General features: G+C 43.3%; 1 protein-coding gene across 1 annotated transcript in view; it reads right to left on the bottom strand.

Moving 5' to 3' along the window:
- Positions 1–2257: 2257 nt before the first annotated feature.
- Positions 2258–19969, bottom strand: part of LOC132237349 (adenylate cyclase type 10-like) — a 39974-nt gene continuing 22262 nt past the window's right edge. Inside the window, exons 18-32 of the mRNA XM_059701756.1 lie at positions 19516–19644; positions 16098–16370; positions 14741–15070; positions 12118–12181; positions 10711–10930; positions 10253–10378; positions 8628–8800; positions 7893–8049; positions 5661–5865; positions 5479–5575; positions 4785–4903; positions 4409–4526; positions 3775–3973; positions 3050–3263; positions 2258–2554 (exon numbers count right to left, since the gene is read on the bottom strand). Of these exons, the coding sequence (XP_059557739.1) occupies positions 2457–2554; positions 3050–3263; positions 3775–3973; positions 4409–4526; positions 4785–4903; positions 5479–5575; positions 5661–5865; positions 7893–8049; positions 8628–8800; positions 10253–10378; positions 10711–10930; positions 12118–12181; positions 14741–15070; positions 16098–16370; positions 19516–19644 (2522 nt within the window). The 3' untranslated portion in view covers positions 2258–2456. The remainder of the gene's footprint in view (positions 2555–3049; positions 3264–3774; positions 3974–4408; positions 4527–4784; positions 4904–5478; positions 5576–5660; positions 5866–7892; positions 8050–8627; positions 8801–10252; positions 10379–10710; positions 10931–12117; positions 12182–14740; positions 15071–16097; positions 16371–19515; positions 19645–19969) is intronic.

Consider the following 19969-nt stretch of genomic DNA (forward strand, 5'->3'; position numbering starts at 1 on the left):
GAAACATCAATGAGAGAGAAACATCGATCAGCTGCCTCCTGCACACCCCCCACTGGGGATGTGCCCGCAACCCAGGTACATGCCCTTGACCGGAATCGAACCTGGGACCCTTCAGTCCGCAGGCCGACGCTCTATCCACTGAGCCAAACCGGTTTCGGCATTTATTTTTGTTTTTTACACTATTACAGATGTTCCCATTTTCAATAAAATTCTTAAAAAAAAAAATTCCAAAAGGGCCCTAACCGGTTTGGCTCAGTGAATAGAGAGTCAGCCTTCGGACTCAAGGGTCCCAGGTTCGATTCTGGTCAAGGGCATGTACCTTGGTTGCGGGCACATACCCAGTAGGGACTGTGCAGGAGGCAGCTGATTAATGTTTCTCTCTCATCAATGTTTCTAACTCTCTATTCCTCTCCCTTCCTCTCTGTAAAAAATCAATAAAATATATATTAAAAAAATTAAAAAATTCCAAAAGGGGAATAAATGCAAAAAAGACCAATGTCTTATCAGTACTGCTGTGGGAAAGAAGGGCGCAGCGAATATATACCGTAGCTTGCACGTGCATAGCATACTGCTGCAAGGACACACAGGAAGGGTAGCGCACCTCAGCTCTGGGGAGGGAGACTGGTGGCTGGACAGTCATGGGAAACTTTCACTGTCACATACTTTTGTTCTTTGAATTTTGTACCACATAAATGTATGATCTATTTTTAAATAGAAAAATTAAATCGATAACAGCTAACATCTCTTGAGTGCCTACTATGTGCCAGGCACTGTTCTAGCACTTTAGATGCATTTAATTTTCACAATGACAATCTTTTTAATCCTTATTTACAGAAAAGGAAAGTGAAGCATAAAGAAAATAAATTATATGACGAAAGTAACACAGCTAATATGTAGGAGTTAAAATCTGACCCAGGCTGCCTGGCTCAGAGTCCTTGCACCTGACCACTACTCTATACTGCCTCTCAGAAATTTAAAGGAGTAAAAGAGGAGAAAGGAAGCGGGGCAGGCGCGGGGGCGGGGGGGGGGCAGGGGGAGTAAGAGGTGGAAAAGTGGAAGGGAAACAAGAGGGGAGTGGAGGGGGAGGAAGAAGGGTGACGAGAGGAGGGAGGAGGGTATGTGCGGACTAGACAGGACAACCTAAAACAAGTCCAGGCCTCCCTTTCCCAAACATCCTTGGAGTTCTGACTGTGGCCACTTGAACAGAATACTGGAGCCTGGGCGCAGGGTAGCTGACTGTAGGCTCGGTCCCAGGAAAGCCAGTGAGCCTAGTGGTGAAGAGCGTAAACTCTGGAATTAAATTGGATTTGGAATCCCAGCTCCATTTTGTGGCTGTTTCTTAGAGCAAAACCTTTCTAAGCTTCAGCTTCTTCATCTATAAAATGGGAATTAATAAAAATACTTGCTTCACAGAATTGATAAGAGGATTTAAAGAATGTACTTCAACAGTGGTAGTTATCATATAATTAGTTAACTGACTATGAACACTAATGATTGAGTTATAAGCATAAAAATCAGTGGGAAGGTTGTACTCTGTGGAAGAAAGACCATCGAACAGATAAAGGCCAGACAGCAGCTCCAAAGGGGAGAATAAAGAAAAGAGCTAGAGTCATATACCCTCTGGCAATTTCAGTTTCTCATGGAAATGCCCAAATCATATACCACAAAGGAGAAATGAATTCCCACCGTGTACCTCTCAAGATTCTTTGGTTTCTTTTATATATATAATTTATTTTTATTTATTTCAGAGAGGAAGGGAGAGGGAGAGATAGAAATATCAATGATAAAAGAGAACCATTGATTGGCCGCCTTCAACGCACCCTCCACTGGGGTCTGAGCCCACAACCTAGGCAAGTGCCCTTGACCAGAATCGAACCCGGGACCCTCCTGTCCGCAGGCCGATGCTCTAACCACTGAGAAAAACCAGCCAGGGAATTCCTTGGTTTCTTAGCAGCCCATTTCCACACCTGTGCCAAAAGTGGTCAGCACCAAAGCACCCACACTGCCAGCCTTCCTTTGTAATGACAACCTCTTCATTAGGGCTCCCAGACCACTGGTCTATCCCAGTTTTAATTTCTCTACAGTTGTGCAATTGACAGTCCTGAGTTAAGAAAGATCTAAATTTCATGCTTCAGAAACACACGCTTTTATATATATATATATATACCTCAGAGAGGAAGGGAGAGGAAGAGAGGTAGAAACTTCAATGATGAGAGAGAATCAATGATTGGCTGCCTCCTGCACCGCCCCCCCCGCACCCCTACTGGGGATCGAGTGGGCAACCCAGGCACATGCCCTTGACCAGAATCGAACCCAGGATCCTTCAATCCACAGGCCGACGCTCTATCCACTGAGCCAAACCAGCTAGGGCCAGAAACACAGGCTTTTATTAAAATATACAGTAGCTTAAAAAGGAGAACTTGAGGCATTTCTTTGTGTTATATACAATAAGAGAATCATGATCCCTTCAGATGATTTTTTTTTGTTTTAATATTACATTCTTGAATTTCTTCTTCATCCCTGTTCTCCTTGACATCAGTCACTCTGTCAAACCCTAGAACCAGGAACATAAAGAAGATCACAAACACAAAGAATATTCTCAGCAATTACAGACTTAACTCATGACCCTGCAAAAGGAGCCCTGAGGCAAGATACTATATTCCTTCCCCTCTTTTTCTTGTCCATATCTTACCATTTACCTTCACAGACATTAAGACATTACACTGTGATTTCTAAGGCCTTCGTTCTCCCTTAGTGACCTTTGAGGGAACGATCTTGTGTAAGCTGGGACCAAGGAGGAACTTCCTACACTTAAGGATTCCAGATGCTGAACAAAGGCCTGGGAGAGGCTCTTACATTACTTAGCAATGGGTCTAGGCTGGGCCCAGCACTCGTGAGAAGACAGTAACCACCTCTGGAGCAAGGACTAACTCCTTACACCTGTGTGTCCCTGCTTACTTTGGAGGTGAAGCCTTTGGTGGCTCGTGAGTAGGAACCGGAGACTGTTCTGTGTGTCTCTCAGACAAGGGTTCCAGGAAGGAATGCTTACTCTGAATTGCTAAATTTCCATCAAAGGACTTGTTTTCCTCCAGGAATTCTCCCTCTATCCAAATCCTGGCCAAGCAGGTGTCCAAAGGCCTGATGATGTTAGTCAAGGACATGACTTCTCTCTTTCCATATCTCATTACAGAGGCTTTCAGCTCTGAGACCCACCGGTGATAGACAGGACAGGTCACACATCGAGAGAAGAACTCCTTAAAGTACTGAAAGGAAAGGAGGGTCCATTAGCTCAGGGATTAGCACTTTCCCTCCCTCCACCCCGCTCTGTCAGCACTTACAACAGCCCCCACTCAGCACACTCACTCAGGCTGGGGGAACAAGGACGAGTTATTGGTGGCAAAGTAGGCACAGAAAGTTGGTTTGAACAGAGGAACTAGAAAGCAGGGCTGTAGGGAGATGTGCCAAATTAAAGACTGGCCAGAACGGGTCCACTGAGAAGGGCTGATAGTTAACGTTTCAATGGTGTTGGGCAGTAGCTGTGCAAAGGTTTCTCCTGCCTTTGGGATCCAGTCCTGACCTACGTGCAGGAATACCTGGGAGGGTACGTGAGGTAGGCAGGAAGACTTTCTAGGTGGAGGGACAAAAGAGTTCAAGGGGACAAAAGAGACAGGCAGCAAAGAGAAGAGTAAGGGGCAGATGCAGGTGGCAGAAAGAGTATCACAGGGTTAAACGCTACCTTAACTGTTAGTTGAAGGACAGTAGAGAAACAGGTACCTTTAAGACTTGACTCGGAGTCTCTGGGGGAATGTGCATGAACACACCCTCTGGCACTTTCTGTAACATCAGCACATGGCACTCTAGGAACCGGACAAAGCCATGTGAACCAAACAGTGAGGCATTGGTTCTTTTCACCAGCTGGCGAGCCTTGGAGAAGTGGTACTCAAACAGGTTCCACCGTGAGTCCTGGGCAAACCTAGAGGGAAAAACATCGCAGCTCTGGGCTCTGTCCCCTGCTTACCAACCATGGCTATTTCATAGAAGCCTCATTTTCTAAAACTCTGAGACCTCCTTGATAGTGAGAATTGTGATGCTGGAAAGTGGCCAAGGTTACTAATTCGCATACAAGTTACTTTCTTGCATGTTAAGTCGCAAGCAAGACTTAAAAGGAGACTATTGATATTCAGCCTTGCCATGGGTTATCTAGCACTTACATGTATCCCCAAACTTAACCCTCAACCTATAGGCCTAGACCTGTTGAAGAAAAAGAAGAAGATCTCTTCTAATAAGATGGGGATGGGAGGTGACAGTATTTAGAAGTGGGTCAGAGATGTGAAATAATGACTTCATTGTGTCCTTAAATTTCTACCCCTTCCCATAGACCCAGAGTAAGACTGGCACCACACATTACCACATGGCCAGAGAGGAGTGTACCCCCAGCATGACATTGCTCTGAGAGGTTAGAACGCAGCTATGCTCATAGTATTGAATGAAATGTAGACACTCTCCAAAGGGCCGGCACCGCAATCCTGTGGACAGAGAAGGTAGCCAGGCTATTAGAAGCTGTCCAGGTAGGAACGGGTTTCGAAGGTGTGTGGTACAGGGAGGAGGTATATGTAAGGCAGACACCCCTGAATCACAATGTGGTTCCTAGACTTTGCAGAGCCAGGAGCTGGTAGCAGAGGCCATGCCAGGGGCCAGCTCATGACTGGCTGTGTTCCCAAGCTCGGGCCCCATCTAAGGTCTGAATCCCTCAGGAGTACAAAAGAGCCATGCACAAGATTTACCTTTTCCGTAGAGCAGCAGATCTAAGCAAGCAGAATAGAAGCAGGCCAGGCCAAGGATATCATGACCCTGGGAAATGAGCGCCCACTGACTGTCCAGCACATGGACACACAGATCAAATCTGCCGAGAGACAGAGCCACTGGGACCAGCTAGGGAGTGGGGAGCACAGTGCAGGACGGGAGGGGATCTTGCGCCTTCCAAGCAGCCTAACATCCCGTGCACCTCCTCTCCACAGCTCTATTTATACAGAGAGCATCTGTACCTGGGACCAGAGCTCTCTCTAAGCAAAACAAGTGGGGAAATGCCTCTAAGACAGTTTCCAGGGTCTTGAACTACTGCAATTCTCTACCTCCTTAAAGGAAAAGAGAGAGAGAGAGAGAGAACGAACTCATGGACACAGACAACAGTGTGGTGATTGCGGGGTTGGGGAGTGGGGGTAGGTGGAGGTAGAACAGGGTATAGGGGGATAAATGAACATGGAAAAAAATAAAATGAAAAAAAATTATTAAAGAAAAGGAGCTCAGACTGCGCTTCCCACTGCTAACCCCCACACCTAAGACAGTGCTTCCTGTAGTAACAGGTGAAGAGACAGCTGTGGGAATGAACAGCTGTCTCTTCTCATCTCATCTCCTATGGGAGATCATACCCTCCCCGCTTAAGCAATGAATAGAGATGAAAAAAAATGATCTTAATACTTCTTCTTGAGAAATGCAGATCTAAAGAGAACTGAGAGAACCAGATTCTGCAGAGCTGGTTTCTGGAGGTGCCCGCATATCTCATGAGCTTGAAAACCTAAGGAGGTAAGAGCACTGTGAGGTCTGGCTGTGAGCCTGGCCTCTCTGAAGGCCTCAGGCTCACCAGCCCCAAGCCCTGTTACCCAGCTTGATGGAGACGTCAAGGTGGCCGAGACAGAGCTTGGTGTAGGCCAAGGTCTGCATGAGCTGTGCGGTGGCCAACAACCCCTCTCTGGAGAACCAACACAGGCTGCTTTTCTGAATGGCCATTTGTTCGCAGTGCAGCCACTTCTCCGTGTCACCCACGTTCTGGGAGAACTGGGAGAGGGCCACATAGGTAGAGACAACCTGCGGGGCAGAGCATAGGGAAAAACATTCTGACTGTGCATTTACACTACATTCCATCCCATCCCTCTTCTGCAGAACTGCCCATGCTGGTGCCATGCTGCTCATTCGGTCAGGACTCCTGGTGTCCCTACACTCACCTCCACTCCAGCTATGAAGACATATCCTCTTCACCCTTACACTTCTAATTTGGTTATTCTCACTGCCTGTTCTTTAGACAAACCATTTTCTCAACCTGCCCTCGTCTTTTTCTCCAATCCCAGACTCTCCCTTTTAGAACACTGGCCAAACTTCATCAGTGCTGTCTCTAACTAAGGTCTCCGATTTTTGCTCTTTGAGCTCTTCAGCATTGCTGCTAGGTTCCTGGTGTAACTGTGTGTGCATCTGACATGGCTGATGACTCTCTTCTCAAAGTACTTTTCAGTAGGTCTTCAGGACACCATGCTTTCTCACTTTCCCTCCCGTTTCTCTGGCAACTTCTCAGGTTCTTGTGCTGGTTTCTCCTTATGACTCTGACCGCTTCACACTGGAGCTATTAACTCAGTCCTCGGACCTTTTCTCATTCTCTTGGTGATCTCACCGAATTTCCTGGCTTTAAATACCATTTATACACTGATGATTCCATATTTCTATTTCCAGCCCCGACCTCCCTCATGAACCCACAGTTTATATTCTGCTGCCCACACATCTCCACCTGGATGTCTAAATGGACATCTCAAATTAAATCTGTCCAAAACCTTGCAGCCAATCTTCCCCCAAATCTCTTCCTTCTACAGACTTCCCCATCCCAATTAAGAGCATTTCTATCCCTCTGGAAGTCCACACTGCAAATCCTGGGATTATCCTTGACAATTCTGTCGCATCGCGGAATTAATCTGTGAGCAAATCCTGTTCTCTCTTGAGAGAAGACCACTCCTCCCCACTTCCTCTGCTACCACAAGCCAAGCCAACCATCTCTTGCCCGTGTTATTGTAATAGCCTCCTAACTGGTCTCCCAGCTTCCTCTCTTGCCCCTTTCAGTTTATTTTCAATATGGCAGCTGGAATAATCTTATTAAAATATAAGTAGGTCCTGTCATTCCTCTTCTAAGAACCCACCAAAGGCTTCCCAGCTTCTCTACAATAAAGGCTGAAACCACTACAGTGGCCTATAGGGCCTGCAGGATCTGCCACCCACCCCTCCCTCTGACTCATCTCCTTCCCCTCTCTCCTCCCCTCCTTCCCCTCTAGTCACACTGGCTGTTCCTCAAACACAGAGGGCCTGCCCAATGCATTCACAGTGCCCTCTGCCTTACACTCTTCTCCCAGATAGCCACGCAGCTTACTTTCTCGCCTTCTTCAGATATTCGCCCAAATGTTAGCTACTCAGTGAGGCTTTCCCTGACTGCCTTATTTAAAACAGCACCCACCACTCCTAGATCCCCATGTCCCCCTGCTCCCACTTACTTTTTCTCAATGACATTTATTATCACCTAACATACCATATATTTCACTTTTCTATTATCTATTTCCCTGGAACCAAGATCAGTGCCAGGACCTAATAGGTGTTCATTAAATATTTGTTGAACAAATGGGGGGGGGGGGGAGAGAGAGAGAGAGAGAGAGAGAGAGAGAGAGAGAGAGAGAGAGAGAGAGAGAGAGAAGAGAGAGAGGCTAAAATTAGGAAGACACACTTCTCTTCCTTCTTTTCCCTAAGTTAGCAATTCAAATCCTTTTTTTAGATCATGAACTTCTTTGAGAATCTGATGAAAGCTATGACCCCTTCCCGACCTTCCACCACTCCCCAAATGCTCTTTTGAACACACACACACAGTTCTACATTCAGTTCAGTGAGTTCCAGGCAGCTTCATGCCTGGAAAACCCATCTATAAACTGCAAGTTGAGAAACCCTGCCCAAACCCATGGTCAGCGGCGTCCTATTAAATGTGGGTTATTGTGGGACCATGTGAAACCCAGGAACTTGGCAGCGTCTGTCTCCCTAGCATTTCAGGTTTCTGAGTAGGTCTGGGGGTAATGCAAGGACTGGTTTACCTGGGCTTCATTGGCAAACTCCTCGGCTGAATTCTTCTGCATCAGCGTGGCCAGGCAGGCAAACCTGCGGCTGCTGGCTGTGGCCTCCAGGTTATAGAGCTGCCAGAGCAGGGAGAGGCACTGCACCTGCTGCTGCAGGACTGCCAACTTCTTCTTACTGTTGTGAAGCACAGGGTGGTTAGCATGCCTTATTCTTCCCCAGTGCCCAACTATCCCTCCCCACAAGTAACCCAAGTCTACTCCTCCATGGGCCAGCTACAGACTTCCAAACTCAGAAATGTTTCTGGGATCCAACTACTTCTAACCGCTTAGACCTTTTTAACTCATCCCTCTTGACCAGGAAAAGTTCAGAGAAGTTTTTAAATAAAGGTTTACTCTTTGAATTGCCATTTTGATTGAATATATTTCTTTTAAATGACTATAGCTCAATAACTAGGTAGCAATTTTTATATCAGACAAATATTAAATTGCTACCTAGTTACATATCTGTATATCCATGTATGTACACACACACCTATCTTTATTTGGAAGAGACAGGGTAACACCACACTCCCAAAACAAAAGTCCTCATTCTGTTACATCTAATTGGCTAGGGAAGTAAGGCAGAACTAGACCTGTCTGTGATATGCTTAAAAACGGGAGTCTGAGGTCAATATGGCAAAACTCTAGGCTGGGTCCTACTTTAGTTTTTCTGTGGCCCTAAAGGGGACCAGCGCAACTTGGCCAGCTTCTCACTTCTCACTAGGGCTGTCTGCAGGTTGGCTCAGGGAACGGGGATGCCAGTATTTTTCCAGGAATGTTTGGAAAAGGACACCAAACCAGGTCCAAGGGAAATTCTTTTTCAGCAGTCGGAGAGCTTGCCTAGCCAGTTTTTTGGCCAAGGTGATCTGTCCCATGTTGAAACAGACCTAGACATGGGAAAATAAGAAACAGTAATGCAAACGTGGGAAGAGCAACCTGGACCAGGTCCTTGATATAACACACTGGCTCTTCTATTTTGGGATGTGCACTTAGGGCTAATGAGGTGCGAGTGAGTGCGTTGAGTTGGAGCAGAGCCTGGCTACTCTATCAAGCACTAGTAGGGCCATGAGCAAATAAAGGAGAAAATAGGGTTAAGGAGAAAGTACCCCCCACATTGTCAGTGAGCAGTAGACAAAAGTTCTGGTTTACAAAGTGATGCTGGTAGACTGAGGTGGGATTGTCATTTAGGTAAGGATTCAGATGCTGCGGAAAGCACCTGAAATATCACCTTACATATAAAGATACATAACACTGGGGGAGGGACACTGGGGAAGGGACACAGTGGCTAACTAACAGCATTGGGGAGATTTTCAACTATATGTTTTTTCTTCTAGCTTTATTAATTATACTAATGTGGGCAATGTGATTTTTTCTTATTGAGATCTAATCAACGTATAACATTGCATTAGTTTCAGTTATACATGATTCATTATATGTATATATTACAAAATAATTGCCACAATAAGTTAATGTCCATCACCACACATAAAAATCTTTTTCTTGTGATGAGAACTTTTGAGATCTACTTTCTTAGCAACTTTCAATTATACATCAGTTTTATTAACTATAATCATCACACTGTACATTACACCCCATTACTAGGCAATTCACAGGAAAATCAATGACTAGTAAACATGTAAAAATAATGTACCATATTACATAGTTAAGATAACTTTCATTTATGTATTAGCAAGTTTTTAAAAGACTAATAGTATCTGATGTTGGTAAGGCTGTAAAGAAGTGTAAGAAACTCTAATTGATATATTTTTGGTGAACAATTTGGCAATATATTTACTAAATGTAAAATCATGTCTTCTGTCTTACTATTTCCACCTCTGGAAATTTCTTTTACAGAAACATTCTCACAAAAGGAGAAAGAGCTATTTCCAAGAATATTCACCATAGTGCACCTGAAGAATAGAATGGATAAGTAAACTTTGATATATGCATACAGTGAAATACTTGGCAGCTACAACTGTGATTGATGTATACCAATACACAAATATGTTCAATCTTCACTATTAAGAATAAAAGTCAGCTACAGAAGAGAATGAGGAATATGATTCTATTTTTAAAATAACAAAATAATAACGATATGACTGTGCATATAGCCAGATTATTAACTAGGCTGGGGGTGGCATAGGATTATGAAGGTTGTTTCACTTTTTACATATTATATATTTTCATGTTTTGTATTTGTGCACCTTTTATCATATGATCACATTTATAACTGCACATACACAAACACACACCCAAAAAATCAAAGGGATTTTAAAAGAAATAATAGGGTAACCGTCAAGGAGAAATAACCCAAACTTCAAGATCACCTCCACTCTCACCTCTGACCGAAGACGGCAGAAAGTGGCCTCCTCAAACTGACAGATCTTCACCTTGTGCCTTTTCAAAAACGAGAATGCAGAGGGCTGGCCCCGAAGACTGCTTGCCTTCCTCAGATAAAAGAAGGCCTTCAAACCAGATAAGGGATGGAGGAACTGGGTTAGGATTCAGATGATGCCAGAGGTGAAGAGTGGGGTAAGGATATGATGAGGGTCAAGATATGCACGTCAATCAGGTTGGATTTCGAGTTAGAAACGGGGAGCTGGACTGCACATGGCCGGGGAGGGGCAGGGCCGGCAGCTTGGTGTTCTCTCATTACCACATTCCCACTCATGTTTTCTCCTAAACCCTTTCCAGGTCTTTCCTCGCTCCCACTCTCTCTCCAGGTCACTTGATAGTTAAGAAACCCAATCAAATCCCCAAGTAAAAGGGCTCATCTCAGAGAGCAGAGCTTGCTCACCATGTAGTTATCTGACAGGTCCAAGGAGGCGGAGGCAGCCTCCAGCAGGTAATAAAATGCACAGGTGTTTTCTCCGATGACCAGGCAGTGCTGGATGAGGGGCGAGAGCACTAACTTCAGGATTTCCTCACAGCGACAGGGCTTCGTGGTCAGCAGGTCATTTTCGGGGCTGGCCTGAGCCAGCTTTCTGCTCACTCGATCCAGGAACTCTTCCTCTGACCTTTGTGGAGAGAAGACGAAGAAATGAGAGTGGCCAGGCGCAGCCACTTTTGTCAGGCATTACCGGGTCTCCAAGCCACTTTCCCAGGACGCTTTCCTTTAGAACTCATTAATTCTATGTCTATCCTTCCCCTCCATCACTCTTAAAAGTCAGAAGCCTAATCTATAATGGCAAAGTCCTATTACAGATTTTTTAAAAACCTAAAGTCAATCTAATACCTCACAAACTAAATGGAGAAATGACCACACCTGAAGAATAAACTAACAATGTGTTAAATAAAATCACCAAAGTGATACAAAGCAATAAGTAATAATACATTTATCTCTTAGTGTATTTGAACATTGTCACAGTACATTTGAACATTATCTTATATACCACCACCATCTTATCCTGCAATAACCCTGTCATTCCAGCAGGCAAAAGTTACTACTGTTTTGCAGATGAAGAGACTGAGATTGAGGGAGCTTAAGTGATTTATATAGGGCCTCAAAACTCCTGAGTAAACCCAAACTAGAGCTCACCTCTCTGACTACTAGTCCAGTGCACTTTCCACAGGTACCATGAGTTCAAAAGAGATCAGGTCTTTCTGAGACGAATGATCGAAAAAAGTAGGTACTGAGAAGGGCTTTGAAGGCTGGTGAACCTTCTGATAAGTGGAAGGAGATGGAGGCCACTTAGTATTTTAAAAAAGGAGAATTGTGTGAGCCAGACACACAGGTGTGTGTGGAGGTGATTCATGTCAAATATGGATAGATTTATGTTTGAAAAGTAGAATATCAAGTTGGATAAGAGAGAGAAGACTACAGCGTGGCTGGTGAACTTAAGGTAGGGACATTTAATATCAGTGGGACAGGCATTTGAAAACCAGAAGTATATGGCTGGGAAGTGTAAGTTCATTTTAATATCAGCTGGGGTAAGAAATAATTGAGAAGGCAAATTTATAGCTGAACATAAAATCCCCTGCTCTGTGTACAATGCATTTGAGAGCTATTGGAAGTTTTTCTTAACCACTAAGAAATAATTTCTCTACAAAGAATCAAAAATTGCATTTAGAAATCTCTATTAACTTGAATAGAGATTTTGGGTGTCAGATGCCTTCCTGGTCTGCAGGTGAGGTGAGCCCAGTTTAGTGGTCAGCTGCCTCTCACTTTCTGCCCTTCCAGCCCATTCTCAGCATCTCTATTTACCTGCAGGGTGCACTTGTGAAGGCCTCCCGACTTCTGGACAGTTCTGTCTGGAACTGAAAACTATCTAGAGGGAGAAAAAGATAGATGATTATCTTTAGTACCTATGTTTGGATTAACTGAGGACATTTTAAATTTCTATCTTTCCTCTGCAGCTTAGTTCATGACATAATTTCCACGCCCTCCCCATTATGATAATAAGTTTAGGTTTAATATTTGCCTGCACACAAAATTAGGATAATAGATTGCAAATTCCTTAAAAGCAATGATTTGTCATTCAAATAGTAACTCCTTTAGTTCTCAAACCTTCCAAGCCAGTTCTTAAATCCCAGGAGGTACTCACTATCAGTTAATAAAGAAATATATAATGTATCCACTTGGTTTGATGGCTACTTCTAATAGTAGGAATCCCTGAAAATGTCATGATTGGGTTTATGGACACAGAAGAGTGAACCACAAAACCTAAGACTAGTGAGAAAATCATGAGAACACATGATGCCACAGTCCACTAGAGTCTCAGTGGCCAGTAGAAGTTTTCAACTATACTTAGTTGGCATTCAACAGCCTTTATCCTCCAGATTTGACTCTTCCTCTACAGCCACCTTCTCCAAGATAAAAAAAACAAAGACTGGGAATACAGTGGTAATGATGTTGACATCCTATATAATAAAAGCCTAATATGCTAAGTGTCCGGTCGACCGGTCAGCCGTTCAACCAATCAAAGCATAATATGCTAATGATATGCTAAGGCTGCTCAACGGCTCACTATGATGTGATCTGCCACCAGGGGGCAGACGCTCCAACCAGTAGGTTAGCTTGCTGCTGGGGACCGGCCAATCGGGACTGAGTAAGACAGGCTGGACACACCCTGGAGCCCTCCTGTGATCCCTCCCTGGCTGGCCAACTTTCCGCTTCCCTCCCTGGCCCTGATCATGCACTGGTGGGGTCCCTCAGACTGGCCTGTGCCCTCTCGTAATCCGGCACCCCTTGGGGGATGTTGGAGAGCTGGTTTTGACCTGATCCCGCAGGCCAGGCTGAGAGACCCTACTGGTGCAAATTCATGCACCGGGCCTCTAGTGTTACATATTAGGGTTAGGACTCGGAAGCATGAGTGGTGGGATTGAAAAGGGAGTCTAAGAGAACTGCTGTAAAGAGGACTTGTGTTACGTAAAAGTGCCAGCTCTCTGATGTCAAATAATGTCAGGTAAGGATAAGGTAACTAAGAAACTGGAGTTTGGCAGCACTACTGCAATACACAATTCCCAGGGAGCCTTCACCTCACAGCCTGTGTGAGCAGCACCCTCTCGATCTGTGCAGAACCTGTGCTGTATGGCCATGCACAGAGGCCTCTTCTGGGTTCGGCTGTGCTGGGAAGGTCTGGAGCCTTTCTCATATAGATTGATCAGGCTGTCTAATCTAAAGCTGAAACTGACCTCTCAAAACAAAGGCCACATCGGAAATGTGAATGATAGTATAAACTCAACACAATAGCGGACTAGGACACTCACTGTTCCTGTCCTCTTCCCCTCAGAAAGTGCAAAAGTACAAATGCTCATAGAGTTCACCAGTCAATGACCAATTTCTCCAAGTTACTGGTCTACCTTCACAGAGTCACCAGATGTTACAGAAGAGGTATTAGGATCATAGATCAAATCCTTCATTTTAGTCCTTTACCTCCAATACGTCACCATCTCTTTCATATCCCTCTCCCCTGCCAACACCAACACCAACTTCTCTTCTATCAAAGTAGAAAAAGAGAAGAATGGTTGGGTCTTGATAGCTGTCTTCAACTACAGAAGAAGACACAACTCTGACAAATGGGTGAAGTTGCAAGAAGGTAGATTTCACCCTGATGAAAGAAGAGATGTTCTAATAGCTGCTGGCAATGAAACAGGATGTCCTGTAAGGTAAACGAACTGAAAATGTTAAAACAAAGATGCATGAACTCTTATCTGAGATGTGGTAGAAGGGTTATAGGCTTTGGGGAACATCTGTCCACTAATCCAACCTTCCTGAAGTAGCTAACTCCTACTTATGCTCCAAGTCTAACTTCTGGCAGTATCTCCTTGAAGGAAGAGTCTTCTACTCATTCCTTGGGCCAGCTAACAGCCCCTTCTCTAGGTACCCAACCCCTATGCATGCCATTTTCATCTCCCTTTCCATGTCGGAATTCTCTATATGTCTGTATCACCCCCAAAACTGATCATTTTAGGGACCAAGGCTCACTCATTTTGTATTCTTAACCACATCTGATACACACTGACTCCATATATGTGTGCTGAGTGGAATAATTATAACAATAAAAAACAATAATTAAGATGTATGTGTACTAACCATGTGCCTGGCACAACAACCCTATAAAATAATATTGCTATTTTTCTCAATTAACTGAGGTTAAGGAACTTACCAAAGATTACCCCAGATTGCCAACCCAAACAAGTATGACCTCTAAAGTTCCTTTTAATTCAGAGATTACACTTTTCTTATCTCTGGTACTTCAGGGATAAATGGCTCTTTCTACCTATTTTTCTAGCTTAATGTGATTTTACCTTTGGGATGAAGAGATCTGAGCTTATGAATAAAGAGGGGTGCTGTCCATATACCCTCTTTCTGCCCCTGGGTTTACCTTGGGGAGAAGGCAGCTGCAATCTGTCTGTGATCACTTGTGTTAACACCGAGCCAGTATCCCTGTAACTGCAGAATCGGGGTGACCCTCTGGAGCTCTTGATGGAACAGATGGCAAAACGGTGGAAGGGGACAAAGTCCCCGCCCCTGCAACTGCCACAGCGGCAGGCCAAGTGTCGGAGAAAGCAGGCACATTCAAGATGCAGGGCTCTCTGTTGTGCCCTGGGCCACAGCTCCCAAGCAGCTTCCCGTAATAGAGGCACATCAAATTCTAGCACCTCCGGAGGAGGTAGGAATAGTTCCTCTTTTTGCCTGAGAGGAGAGCCAGCATCTGAAATACAGAAAAATCTAAGTGACAGCCTCCTTTAAAGTCCTTGCATGCTACCACGTAGCAAACTCCTAAGCACATGCTGCTAGTTTTAAAGAAATTTCATTTACAATTCCCATTCACCTGCTTTGTATAAAGGATTTTACACCAACCTGAGAGTGATAGTGACCATATCTAGTACAAAGTACCATGGCGAAGAAATGATCAGGGGTACTGAAGTACACTTGGATAGATTTCTTAGTTGTTCCTCCTAAAAATGAGCTTTTGTATTACAAATTATTATAAACATCGCTCTAACCGGTTTGGCTCAGTGGATTAGAGCATCGGCCTGCGGACTGAAGGGTCCCAGGTTCGATTCCAGTCAAGGGCATGTACCTTGGTTGTGGGCACATCCCCAGTAGGGGGTGTGCAGGAGGCAGCTGATCAATGTTTCTAACTCTTTATCCCTCTCCCTTCCTCTCTGTACAAATTATTATAAACATCAAATTATCTGAAATGCTCTGTTCAAATACAAGTCCCAAACATATTTCAAAGTCAAAAGAAAATTATTTTTGGATTATATGTAATTTGGGTCTTCTATGTCACAATTTTATTCTTTCATGTGGAGAATTTGAGAATACCTGTTTCAGTACTACATATCTTTGTGAATTTCTAAAATTAGAAATAGTTTATCCTTTTTTCTTATTATTTCGACCTAGAAGTCAATAAAGGATAATGGCAATATTTTCTGAACCAAAAATTAAAACACAAATACTTGACATATGGTGCTAACAAGAAGTTAGAATTCTTGAAATTAAGACAATTCTGAAAAAATACAAGCTATTCATTCACTATAACCATGGTTCCTTCATGATTAAAATAATTATTTTCCCCATTTCTTAGTTATAAGCTTTAAGAGACTGAGGCCCTTGATATATGATATTGATGCTCTTTCTCAACACAGTTTCCAACCCCATCCCAACCACCCCCTCCCGATTCCCACCAAGGCTCTCTGTTTAGGCTTGAGAACAAGGGACCAGCTTTTCCTCACCTGAATTTTTCTTTCCCTCTTTGTTTTTTTCAATAATCTCAACAGAAACAGGCACTGATCTTGGCTCAGCAGGAAGCTCCTGGCTCTGTCTGCACCAGCGGAGCACGTGCATATCCACAAGAGCCCTGAGCACCTGCAGTAGCTTCTGTTCACCCCAGCCAGGCAGCAGGTGCTGCAGCAGATCGATGTGGAAGGAGTGACCAATGACTGCAGCACACTTAACCAGCAACTGTTGTTCTGGGCTCAGTTGATCCAGTTGGTTTACAGCTATTTCTAGAGGGGAAAAATCAGCAACGAACAAGCTTTCTACAACATATAAATGCATTTTGTTGATAATCTGTTCATTTAACAAAATCTAAAGGCTCACTTTTTGTCTACCCCTTCTTCCTCAGCCAAACCTCTTCAGAGAACCTTATTTCCATGTCCTCATTCGTTCTCAGGCTTCATTCATTGTTCAACCAACTATAATCAGATTTTCACCACATCACTTAAACCAGTCATGGCGAACCTTTTGAGCTCGGCGTGTCAGCATTTTGAAAAACCCTAACTTAACTCTGGTGCCGTGTCACATATAGAATTTTTTTGATATTTGCAACCATAGTAAAACAAAGACTTATATTTTTGATATTTAATTTATATATTTAAATGCCATTTAACAAAGAAAAATCAACCAAAAAATGAGTTCACGTGTCATCTCTGACATGCATGTCATAGGTTCGCCATCAGTGACTTAAACTCTTCAACCATGGTCACCAAAACCCTTTGTTGGTAAACCCAAAGGTATGCCCTGAATCATTCAGCTAAACTAACAATTCTTCCCATTTTCATGTTTAATAAGTACTTAGACTTTTTCTTCTTACTTTGGAACTAAACATGGAGGCCAGGTTTCCTGGTCCCAGAACTCCAATAATTATAAAGATGCTAATTAACTCTAAGCATTAGAGTAAATCTCTCCGTATTATGACCCATATATTAAAGCAGTTGCATTGAACCAGTAAGTTACCAAGCCAAACATCTTGGAATAATTCTAAACCTTTTTCTTTCCTTCACAACCAACTGGTCACCCACTTACCCTCCTTCTAAATGTTTTTGCATGTTTCCTCCTAAACAATTTTAGTATAAAAAGTCATTTTCGCCTGGACCACTATAGTACCCTGTTTTGAACATTTCCAACTTCTCCTCTTCTTATCCCAATAACATATTAGCTATTGGCAGAGTTATACACTTAAAGTACAAATATAATCATGTCAATCTCCTTTTTAAACACTTTTTAAAAAAATATATTTTTTATGGATTTCAGAGAAAAGGGAGAGGGAGAGAGAGATAGAAATATCAATGACAAGAGAATCATTGATCAGCTGCCTCTTGCACAGCCCCTATTGGGGATCGAATCTGCAAATCAGGTATGTGCCCTTGACTGGAATCAAACCTGGGACCCTTCAATCTGCAGGCCTACACTCTATCCACTGAGCAAAACTGGCTAGAGCTTCTTTTTAAATACTTTTATAATTTATGTGGCCTTTCACAATGTAGCTTTAGCCTTTCATTTAGATCAGGGAAATGTCTGGCCGAGGGCTGTATAAGGCCTGCAAAATCATTTGGTCTGGCCCTGCATTAGGGGTGAGTTAATTAAATGTTTGACCAAATATAGCAGGCTAGTTTTTAAGTTGGAAATTTTGTATGACCTACAAATGATGTTATCAATATACAAATGGCCCACGGCAGAAAAAAGGTTCCCTACTCCTGATTTAGACCAAGGCTTTGCAGACTGAGCTATTAATTTTAGCTTATGAGCTAACAAATCCTTTTTTCTTCTCTGTGGACAGTGCTGACCTTGGATCAGCACTTTCCCAGGATCCTGACAAACGGCACCTGAATTACCAGGTAACATTGCTTACACTAAAAATGACCCCAGATTGGAAGCTGAATACGGATTAAGAAAACTGAAGAAGCTATAAACAGCAGGGGTAAACCACAGCTTTGGGCTTCCTTGGGGGGCGGGGGGGTAGTAAATCATTTAATAGGTTATGTCCCTTGCAGGGCCTGGAAGTTATGCATATGGGGCTGTTATAAGAGATACCAGTTTTTAGCTGGGGCATGGGGCTTACATGCACCCATCCATCATGATCTCATTCCATCACACCTAAGCTATTCCTTGGGGCTCTGGAGAGTAGCGGTGGAAACTGCTGTGAGGACTCCCACTGAAGAAAACCACTCGCTGCTGTTCTGCTAGCATGCTGTACTTCCTGACTTGGTCCTTCTATGTTAGTAAAGCCATTGCCAAGTGTGGCCTATCATGGCTATAGGAGTATGAACTGTCTACATGGACTTAAAACCTCCAGAATAGCTTATAAAAGTGGACATACAATGAATATTTATAATGTACCATGATTTATTTCATTTGATCCTTAACTAACCCCATGAGGTAGATAGGAGCTATCATTACCCTCATTTGAGTGATGAGAAGACTAAGACTTACGTAAGTCAATTAATTTATCTAAGGTTCCACAGCCAGTCAGTGGAGGAGCCAACAGTACCCAGATTTTTTTGACTCCAGAGTCCTGGCTCTTAACTACCATGTTATTTCATATGTATGTCTCATATTCTCAGCAAGACCATCCTTGACTTGAAAGTATGTTTATTCATTATGATATCCCTCCAGAGGGCTTCATATAGTACAATGGCCATCAAACACTTGAATATTAAAAGAAAAACTCATCTCTAAAAAGAAAAACATCCCTGTCTAATCATGCCTACCTAATTCCTTATCTTGTAAGTCATTATAAACTTACTTGGCACTCTTTTTATTAAACTCCTGCTATGTGCGTAACACTGTCTCTTCACTAGCACCAGAGTTTCTTAAGTTTCAGCAACATTTTCTCCCTTGCTTATTGTTTCCTCCAGCACAGGAATACGCACAAAGAGAAACTCAAGACATGCTTTTATTAAACAACTAAAAAACGTTTCCCGGTCATCAGTCAGCCCCAAAGAAAACAATGGGCTCACTTAGTAAACCATTACTCAAGTAGCATTACAATTATTTAAGGGGCTCTTCGGGTAATGTCAGAGCTTCTTTCTGGAAGGCAGTTCTCTTTTTTTTTTTTTTTTTTTTTTTTAGAAGAAAATAAAACTAGTGCCTGGCTGGTGTTGCTCAGTGGTTGAGCTTCAACCTACGAACCAGGAGGTCATGGGCTCGATCCCCAGTGCGGGGCATGCAGGAGGCAGCCAATCAATGATTCTCTCTCATCATTGATGTTTCTATCTCTCTCTCTCCCTTCCTTTATGAAATCAATAAAAATATATTTTTTTAAAAAATGAAACTAGCATGATAATAAGAGACCTATACTCAGTCATCCACAAAGTTACTAATTGCAATGACATCTGTTATTGGTTCACTTGAGTTCTTCGAGGAACATGCCTTTTAACAATGGTGGGAGAAGCACTGCGTCCAAGTTCACCTCATCCTTGACTGCGCAGACATAGAATTTCTGGTCTTCTTCAGAGCTGGCAGGAGAAATACTATACATGGCGGATTTCATGGCGTTGGCTGCAGGGAAAGAACACTATGACTGCGGAAAGCACCATGCTCAGTGACTGCAGTTTTAAAGGCACAAAAAGGCAAGAATTTCGTCAAGAAACTGAAAGGATGAAGATGAATGGGGCCTATCACGTTTCAAGTGGTTTACCCCACCCATCCTGCCTGTTCTCTAATTTTCTCTTAGAAACTAACATTTTCTGCACCATGTGGTATGACATTCTCACTCTTCCTGTTTACCTGCCAATCGCCCTTCCTTCTATTATACCACAGTTCTAGGATGTCTTTCTCGATTTACACATTCTTCTTTTCCTCCTCTCCTACCATCCTCCCTTCT

This window comes from Myotis daubentonii, chromosome 6 (assembly GCF_963259705.1).
Source record: "Myotis daubentonii chromosome 6, mMyoDau2.1, whole genome shotgun sequence".
Classification (NCBI taxonomy): domain Eukaryota; kingdom Metazoa; phylum Chordata; class Mammalia; order Chiroptera; family Vespertilionidae; genus Myotis; species Myotis daubentonii.